The 10351-nt window shown below is 36.9% G+C and overlaps 1 protein-coding gene across 1 annotated transcript in view; it reads left to right on the forward strand.

The window, feature by feature from the left end:
* sdc3 (syndecan 3) overlaps nucleotides 1-8619 on the forward strand; it is a 50238-nt gene extending 41619 nt beyond the window's left edge. Inside the window, exons 3-5 of the mRNA XM_002938828.5 lie at nucleotides 752-1269; nucleotides 2017-2311; nucleotides 5226-8619. Of these exons, the coding sequence (XP_002938874.1) occupies nucleotides 752-1269; nucleotides 2017-2311; nucleotides 5226-5392 (980 nt within the window). The 3' untranslated portion in view covers nucleotides 5393-8619. The remainder of the gene's footprint in view (nucleotides 1-751; nucleotides 1270-2016; nucleotides 2312-5225) is intronic.
* Nucleotides 8620-10351: the final 1732 nt, after the last annotated feature.

Here is a 10351-nt window from a genome sequence, read left to right on the forward strand (position 1 = left end):
CCATCAGATTTTTTTTTCGATTTGGTTTTTTAGTGCTAAAAGTTGCAGAAAAAAAAGTTGCAACGTTTTTGAGATTTACTATGCGTCAAAACGCCTAATTATCTGAATCCGACAATTCGCCAGCTAAAGCGTGCTGAGATCATGTAGAAGTCAGTGGCAGATGTCCCTTCCCTGGATCCTTCTTTAGATGCTTTGGATTTTTAACACTGGTTCAAAAAAGTTGCAATTTTCATGCATCAAGATGAAAAATTTACAATTTTTTGCGACTTTTCTGCAATCTTATTTTTAGTAATTACCAGACATGGAAACATGTTTATTTGAATTGAAATCTGAATGAAAAAAAATTGAGAAATGTTAGAGTTTTAGTAAATCTGCCACATAGTGTAAAAAAAACTTGCATATGTGGTTCAGTTAATATCATAGCGCCTCTTGGTTCTTAGAGCTGTAACTTTGTATTTCTCTCTGTTTATCTTTTATATGCTGTGAGGATATATTTTTTAACTTTTCCTCTCCATTTTAGGCTCCTGATAGTATTTGCAATTTTCTGTCTTCCAAGCTGTTAGGTGACATTTCCATTTTCAGAGTCTAAAATATCACTGATGTAGCTTTTATTCTTTCTAATGGCTTTCCGTACTTTTCCTAAACATCATTTTACCATATCCAGCATTTTAAGATGTACCTAAAAAACATGTATTCTTTTTATTTCTCCTCTAACTACAATGTCTGAGTTAAGAATTTATTCTTTCCACAGATTTTGAACTGGAATCGGGCTTGGATTTGGGGTTCAGGTTTACAACAAAGACTCCCATTTCTCCTCCAACAGTAACAGCATTAAAACCTGCTCCCACTGACGATTTTCTCCCTCCAGTACAAAGCACCTGGGTCCCTCCAACAACCCAGGCCTCTGTAGTACACCGGCACAATCCATGGGTTCCACCAGAAGCTCCAGATACACCGTCTTTGCCAGCTGCCCCCACACCCACCATTCCTTCCAAACAAGCAGCAACTACGGAAGCTACTGCTACTGAAACAGTGAGGACAACTGAGGTACGTAGGTTGCAGCCTGTTGTGGTGGTTTCCACAGAGATAATGGCCACACCAAGCTCAACTGATAAAGACATGTTTACGTGGGAGGCTACTGATGAACAGGAGGTGACAAGTTTTAACACAGAAAGTGGCAGGGTCTGGCCTACAGAAGACTGGAGGACAAGTGTAGAGGACATCAAGGTGGAAGAAACAGAAAAAGTGTCCCCAACACTGCAACCTCAGGTAAGGAGCCAAGCACAGTAAAACCTTTGTTTCGTCTACAGTAAATTCTCATATTTATCTGTAAAGGGAATTATGTCTTCTAGCAAGGCACAGATAGTGAATTATGTAATTCTTTACCCCCATTTAAAGAATTATTAGCAGTTTTTGGGTTCCTTTTTACTGGTTCCATAGCTAACATAGAAAGGTACACTGTGTGGTACCCTGCATTGAAGATTAACCCCCATATGTAATAAGAGACACTAAGTTTGCCCAGGAGCAGTAACCCATAGCAACCAATAAGATTTTAAACAGGTGATCAGTAAATGCTTCTTGCTGATTGGTTGCAATGGGTTGCTGCTCCTGGACAAACTGGGCATCTTTTCTTACATATCCCCACAAGGGCTCTGTTTCATTGAGCACATTTACATGTCTTTTCTAGAGACTTACAAACCCCTGTAAGGTTAGTCTGCTTTTATGAAATGCCATCATGTTTTAACTTTGATTAGGTTCTGAAGTCACCTGTTTTACCGTAGCGTTCCAAATTATTTATGAGAATTTGCTGTCTCTCCATTTTATCACAGGTACCCTTCATCATTATCTAGGACTAGCTTTTGACCCAATTCTCTTTTTTCTGTGTCTCTATGATACTGCAACTTTAGAGTTTTCAACAACCATTTACATAGGCTTTCTTCTTCCTTTCTCTTTTCTTACTGTTTTTTACACCGAAATACCCTTACCACCTAATTGTTCGCTCTCTTTTGACCACAGACTGAAAGTTGGGAGGTCACAGCTGTTACTTCACGTGATAGCGACTTTGAAATTCCAATCAGTGGTGGACCAAGTGGTGACTTTGAGATCCAAGAGGAAGATGTTGTACCCCAGACAGAGCCCCCAACATTACCAGACTTGGGCAATGAGGTCTTGCTTCCTGCAACAGCACCACCTGACCTTGCCCGAGGAAGGAAGCCTGATACTGGCCTAATAGATAACACAATAGATTCTGGAAACACTTTGGCACAAATGCCTCAGAAAAATATTCTAGAGAGAAGAGAGGTATTAATAGGTAAGTCAATCCAGTACAACTGAACTGAAATTGTAAAAGGAGTAATATCTAGAAGCTGTGTTTTATATTACTACAAAATGGTGGAAATTTATTTTTTTTAATGTGAATTGAAACGATAGAATGAAGCTCAATTTTGCCTTTCCCATACAAAGTACAGTTTTGTAAAGTGCCATAAGCATATTTATTATATATTGAACTAGGGAATCCAGAGGGATTCCAAGCAGTTTAACATATGTATCAAAGCACATCAATGTATCAGTTAATCAGAAAGTGTTTAACTGCTCTAATACCCTAGCATTCTGACAGATCATTCCAACAAAGAGAACAAGTAGAACAAATCAAATAGTTAATTAAAAACTTTTGGTCTTATGTGTCTGCACCTGAAGCCACTGCATCATAGCAGCATTTGAGGGCTGAAATCCTGTCTGTGTGCCAATGCATTAGCTCTAGGTGCAGACATACAGATGAGCTGATGCCTGTGTATTTGCTGATTTGAGAATAGTGCAAAAATAAGCTACTATGGAGCAATTCTGAAATATATGATGTAGTTGCCTATGAAAATTAGAAAGCACAAAAAAACATTAGGTGTAGAGGTGGGAGGAAAAGAATGCTTCCATATTGGGATGTACCATCAACAAAATGACTTTAATTGCAGGCTTTCTTATGCATATGCCAAGTGATATACTCTTCATTGCTTTCATACTTAAGTACTTTAGTAAAGTTGTTAGGAGATCTGAGGGCTCATTTACAAATGCAATTACAAGTGAAAAGTGCATTATTTGGATTCAAAGCAGCATTTTTTTTTTACCTCCAATGCAATGTTTTTTGCTTGAATTCAAGTGTAATTACAGACAAGACAACTGTGACTTGTGCAGTGCACCAATAGAGACACCCAGAAAAAGTATTTATTTAGTCACATTAAAACGGCACATGTATAGCATCAGGACTTATGCTTAACGCGTTTCGTGACCTCACGTCACTTCATCAGAAGCTTAACCAGTCCCTGTATAGGAGGAGTTATTTATACCCAAACCAGCACTCTAAACAGTGCCAGATGAAATCATCAGGTGTAGTTAACCCTTACCCCCCTATAGAGCCACCAATAGAGACACAACAGTTATTGACGCAACCCTGCAAAGGGAACTCTGAAGTCACTGCCAGATCCAGCCTGCTGGTAATTCCACGGTTCCATTGCTTGCCCTTTATTTAACAGAGGTGCTGAAAAGGTTCATTGGTGGCTCACCTTTGATTCCCTAATTGTGCAGTTTTTAAGTTGCTCAATAGCAGAAGATGTTAACTGTCAACATAGAATTTAAATATACCCTGAAAATTTAAAAGGGTGATATATCATTCTTCTAAAAGATCCAACTTATACCTTCTAAGTGCTGCTGTGCATTTTACCATTCATATAAAGATCTAGTTATATTTATCCCTCCATAGTTACTTTCATGCAGATTTTCTTGTTCCAAGCCCTCCCTGTTAACATCTTGTGCATACCCATAAGCACTAAATACTTTCTAGGGGACGAATATTTTGAGCTTGTGTTTTGTCAGATTGAAAAGTGTCACAGAGTACTAGCATAAAGCCACTGCACCTTTGTAATATGGTTGGTGTTGGGTGCTTAGTTTAAAGCTTTATTTGCCCTTTTAAAGCTTTTTTTGCCTTTTTAAAGCTAAAGACAGATTAAATCTTTTAAAACCATAGTCTCTATCTCTGGAACAATTTCTCCAAAAAATGATCAGAGGTTAGTAATTGATTAGTCTGTTTTTGTTCACAATGGTCATTGCATTAACAACTGGAGAAAGTCTGTTCTAGTCCTCTTCATAATTATTTAAGTGGTGGTTCACCTTTAAATTAACATTTAGTATGATGTAGATTTTAATATTCTGAAACAATTTACAATCGGTTTTCATTTTTGTATTTTTATGGTTTTCAGTAATTTAGTTTCAGATTGCAATATTTTTTTTACCTGCAGGGATCAGTGACCCCCATCTGAAAGCTTGAAAGAGGCAGAAAGGGAAAGCAAATAATTAAAAAGTATCAAAAATGAATAATGAAGACCCATTGCAAAGTTGATATAATAAGATATTCTATAAAATAATAAACATTAACTTAAAGATGAACCACCCCTTCCCTTTAATGACTTTTCATTAACGACAGAGGGCGCCATAGGCCACCAACCTGGCCCCCCTTCCCCCTTGCATGCACGAACGCCCACACATGTGGGAATGCCGTAGAGGGGGGAGCACGGCACACAGACGCCGTGCAGGGGGGGGAGCGCTAGAAAATCAGCATTGGGGGTAAGAGATTCTGGATTAAGGGTTGGCACCAGAGGTACCTGTCTAGTGCCCCCTCATTGTTGCGCCCTAGGCAGGTGCCTCTTTTGCCATCCCCTAGTTCCAGCCCTGAGTAACACAATGGTTGTTAATATTCGGGGCTTAATGATTTGGTGGGGTGTTAGCTCAGTGCTGCCGCTGTGCTCTAATATTCCATAGCACAGACTGTAGTTGAACTGCTAAAAGCTTCAGCGTTTTTGCTTTGAACCATGGAGCTTGCCATTAAATTACATAAGGAAGGGTGACCCTCAGACAGGAAGATTTTGTCTTGGGCTTCAGCGCCTGTGTGCTATTGTGTTAAAAGAGTGAAACATAATATTGATTTTTATTGACAGAAACAGAAAAACAACTAAACAAGGATGACATTTGAACCCATGTGTCGCATCATCATAAATACTTAAAAACCCCAAAACAGACTGAAATAAAACTAAATTCAAAATGCCAAATTATAATTTCTAATGGTTTTATAGGTTTTTAATGTGATTTAGGATGACTTTTTATACAATGTTGTCAGAACTTAGAAACAAATAAGTAATAAAGCAGTCAATAATTAACAATTGCTGTTTGTCTCTTTGCAGCGGTGATAGTTGGGGGTGTGGTTGGAGCTCTGTTTGCCGCCTTCCTGGTGATGCTGCTGATTTATCGGATGAAAAAGAAAGATGAAGGAAGTTACGCTCTGGAGGAACCCAAACCAGCCAGTGTCTCTTACCAGAAACCAGAAACTCATGAGGAATTTTACGCATAGTAGTTGAGAATAGGCCTCCTATCTTCTCAAATGCTAATTGTTTATGAGCCTGCGGCTGAACTATTTGTAATTATTTTAATTTTTTTCCTCACACTTTCCAGGGATTTCTTAATAGCCCTGGATGTTGGCTCATTTTTTAACAGCTATTCTGGAAAGATCAGAATACCCCAGAATTCCTTTCAAGTACACTCTGATTGGATAGAGGAATATTTCATCCCTTTGCTCAACTTTCCAACCAGGTTTAAAATATGGTTGTCGATGTGAGCAGTTTGTCAAACTCACTTCCAGCCTGACTGCTCTTTAACACTTTGCAACCAATGCAGAGAAAAATTGGGACGTACAAAAGCACAAGAAATTTACAACATATTCGCCAACAACGCAGTATTGCTTTGAAAGCTAAAATATGAAACATGAGCTACAAGTGAGAAAGGGAAAAAGACTGCACCCCACTGAAAACTGTCTCCTTTTTTTAAAAAAAAATTAGAAGAACTGATGCCAGATTAACATTAAAAGGAAATTGTTGGACAGTTACATAAAAAAAACGATTTAAGTCTTTAACCGTTCATATATAGATTGTTTTCCAGCCACAGGCTCCAGACTCAATCTGTAAATAGGATCTTGTGTAAAATAATTAAACAATAAGGGGACTGTATTAGTATGAAGGGCAGGTTATTTTATTTTTTATTTAACATTTAAACATCTCAAGGTGAAATATGATTAATATTGAGAAAGTGAAATAGGATATTGCCTCTTTTACCATAATAGGGGCCTTCAATGGAGACAAGGGTCCACTGGGATTCACTGACTTGTAGTGCCATAATATGAACTTCTGTTTTACTCCTTCACTTCTAGTTCTACTCACATAGATTGGTGAGTAAAAGAGGATATGTATAATGGCAATTTTTTTCTCCCAGACATGTTGTTTTTGGATGGCTGGTTCTTAATGGCCGCTTTTTAGCAATGCACTTACCGCTGCTATTATACACAGTCAGGGTGAGACAGAGGGGTTTACCCAGAAATTGATATGTAAAAAAGTAATATAAATACAGAGTACCTTAAGCTTTCAGAAATGCATGTATATATAAATGTAATAGTATATTAAGAACCCCTTTTATTGTCAATTTTAAATATGGATAAGTCCCTAGAATTGCTTAAAATGACAAAGAGGGAGATATTTGGAAATAGTAGTTTAATATAATACTGACACTTCTAAATTAATGGCTGAAATGCCCATAAAATAATCTCTTGACTGTGCAAAAAACCCTGTTTTTAAGCTCACACAGTCCTATTACTTTTTCTTATATCTCTGTTTTCCCTTGTGTCATAGTTAGCACTTCCCTTTGTGCATTGCTTCTGGCTGATGCTGAGCCCAGAAAGAAAGGATTAACCGCAGATCTGAACATAGTAAAGGTGGCGCTACTCTGCCCAAGTCATTAGTATCAGACTTATGGACCTGCAAACTGAATAGAAGGATAAAGTGAAAGTGACCATTTACGGTATGGCCACATTTGTATTGTTCTGTTCCTTCAGGCAGTCAGGAGTTGTGTCTCCACTTCCTTATATAATTAGACACAATACACTTGAAGATATGGTACATCAGCAGATGGAATTTTCTTACATGTCTGACTGATATCAGTAGCACAAGGGTATCGCTGGGGATGCTACAAGAGGCACACACTGAAAATCTTTAAAGAATTTTATCAGTACAGGTATGGTCAGCAGGGGCAGTATACACCTTTACTCAAAAATAGCACAATTAATGAGACTTGTGTTACAATGTGATCTGCCAATTATTTTATAAAGCACTAATGAGAAACTGTTATGTTTTTCCTGAACAAATTCCCCCCTCTCCATTTTATAAACTGATAGAAAAATGAGAAAATGAGCTCTGTATAAACAACTCCCTCTTTTTTCTAAGCTGTAACCTTTATAATAAGGAGCAGCTCATTATACAAAGGGCTTATCTGTGAGCTGGTAATTTGTCTTATCAGCTTCTCTTTTACAAACAGTGACTCCACAGAACAGAAAACTAGAAAGTAAAAATGTTTTTTTTTTCTTGTTTAGTGCAAAAAAACTCCAAAATACTTAGTAATTATAACAATATGCTAAAAGTATGTTCAGCACAAGCCAGATTCATTGTGCCAAAGGGTGTTTACTGCCCCTTTAATGCTACATATTTGCTAATGCTGAGCACTGCAGAAAAACTCCATTCCTGACACTCAGAAGAACAAGCCTTCCTGTAAACATGTCCAGCCTGTGTGAAACTAAATAAACATTATCTGAAATATAAAGATTTCACCTCAGGAATTCAGTCCTGTCATTAGTTTGGAAATATGAGTAAATTATTACTTTTGAGTTCCACTTGTAAGGGTATCACAAGAGAAATGATAAGTAGAAAATAGTAACCTGAATATTCTGTACTGTGTAAAACTGAAGTATGATTTTAAAATTCCTAATTGAATTGTTCACCCAAGAGAAATTCAGTAATAGAATGTTTGCATTGCTTCTTTTCCACTTTTGATGTTTAGGGCCTGGATGGGACACGCCAACAAGAGTCCTTTGCTTTCACAAAAGATTTTTTTAAAGATGCAATAGATCAGTGCTGTCCAATGGTGCTGCTTTCATTAGTGGGCCAAATCACATTGGTTAGCTTCCATATAAAATAATGCTCATATATATATAAAATAAAGCTATAAAAGATAACTTGGAAGGACCCATCCTTTCTTTGGACCTTCGAAAAAACAGCCCTGGTATTACCAGTTCTGATTGGCTTCTATCAGTTCCTGGGATCCCTGTAATTTTTGCTGCCAGATCCTGCCTGCAATTGCAACATTGGTTCATTTCTAACCGAATATCAGTTCTATGTCATAATTTGTAGGGAAGGGGATGGGTAATTGGGTTATACTGTAATGGAGCATTTTTGTATGTATGTAATTCACTAGGATTTTAGAATTTCAGGAAATATGCCTCTTAAAGTCTGTGCTGAATGTTTTTTTTGATTCTTATAATGCAGACTTTAAAGCCAAAAGCTATAGCAAAATGTGAAAAAAGTAAAAAAACAACAAAAAATATCTAATAATTCACATTAAAAATAAAACTGTATCGATTGTATCTTTGCCAATGATTCTTACACAATGTTGCAGTAATGTATCTTCCTAATTTTATAATTATTTCTGTGCTGTACCCATTAAGGACAATTAAAAGAAATAAACTATCTGAAATTCGTTTCTTAATGGTCATTTATTATCAGTATTGCTCTCAAGATGAGCTGTAATAGAATCTAAGTATAACCATTAGTAGAAATCATATGGCTGTGATGAGCAAAGAGAACTGTTGCCCAATATACCTTGTAAATGTTCTTGGAAGATTGTCTTTTTAACATTCATAGCTTTTTGTGATACTGTGTCATTGTTTATCTTAAAGGAGAAGGAAAGGTAAAAAACTAAGTAAGCTTTATCAGAAAGGTCTATGTAAATACAGCCATAAGCACTCACAGAAATGCTGAACTGAGTTCTCTGTCAAAAGAAACAGGATTTGTTGTCTCTTTGTTTTCCTGTGCCAGAGACATGCAGCTCTCTCCTCTCTCCTGCTTCACCAAGAATGCTAAGAACTCCTTCCGCCCCCTTAGGAATGTGGATCTGAGCCAATCAGCATGAAGCTTCCTCATAATCTTACAAACTGAGCATGTACACTGGTCTTGGTGCAGGAGCGAGGCATTATGGGATCTTTACAGAGCTCAGCATTTTTCCTATGAGGCTTCTGATCATCTTAAGGGGAGAAACATGGGAAAACTTAAGGGCACTATTGAGTGAACTGAAAGTATGCCTGCAGCTTGAGATTAACTCTTTATTAGCCTTTCCTTCTCCTTTAAAGTCCTTATGTACCCTCAGCTTTTATGTTTTAATGGTGCATGTTTATAAAGGTTATGGGGAAATCAGAGTGCGAGCGTGAAAAAATCGGCGAGAATACGCTCGGAGTGTTCGCATTAACGCTCCGAGCATTCGGGTCTTGGCAAATCTCCCTCTTGGAGTGAGAAAAAAAGCTTGAGGAAAAAATATTTGCATGTCTTTATTTCATTTCCTAAATAATCTCCTATCAATTTAAGGTGTCAATTTTAAGAATGTTTCTGTGAACTTTTGCAGACATAGATACTAATAATAAGAATATACAGGAGCAGATTTATCATAGTGTGAAATTAGAGCTCACCACAGAAAAACGAACCCACTCTCTATTCATTCCTATGGGATTTTTAGAAGTGTATTTGTCAAATGCACGTGGTGAATTTTTCTTTGGTGAGCTCTAATTTCACACTTAAATAACATAAATCTGCCCCACAGTATAGCACTTTGTAAATTAACAATGGAATGGAACAATCAAGTATAATTGCTTATATTTTTCTCCACTTAAAGCTTGTATCTAAGCAAAGTACTTGCATTGGTCTTGCAAAGTTTCTGCCTATCCCTAAATTTTTTATCTCTACTTGCTACCATGTGCAATATGTCATGGTCTAAAAAAACATAAAACCCAACTTAGAAATCTCCATTTTATAAAATAGTTTAAAAATGCTTTTCCACCGAATATATAATAAATAACCTTTCATTATATATTATAGTTAAAGCATTTACATTTGTCATGTCATGTTCCTATGCAATAATGCAAATTTAGTCCCCTTTTTATATTGACATATTAAAAGGAGACATATTAAGCCATCGATATATTTCCAAAATTCCAGTAGCAGTTTAAACAGGGGAAAGATCAGCACTGCTGGGTGTGTAGCATGCATTGTGTTCTGGTTTGATGCAGTATTATTGATTATCTAAAACAGTCCAGGATTTGCCTTAAATTCTAAAGGGCAGGAAACAGAGGAATATAGTATCTTCTCCTATAGATACATATAGATCCATAAATAAAAAGATACAGGTTCATAGTGCTAATAATATGAAATGCAGGAACCGAACA

Source organism: Xenopus tropicalis, chromosome 2, assembly GCF_000004195.4.
Source record: "Xenopus tropicalis strain Nigerian chromosome 2, UCB_Xtro_10.0, whole genome shotgun sequence".
NCBI lineage: Eukaryota > Metazoa > Chordata > Amphibia > Anura > Pipidae > Xenopus > Xenopus tropicalis.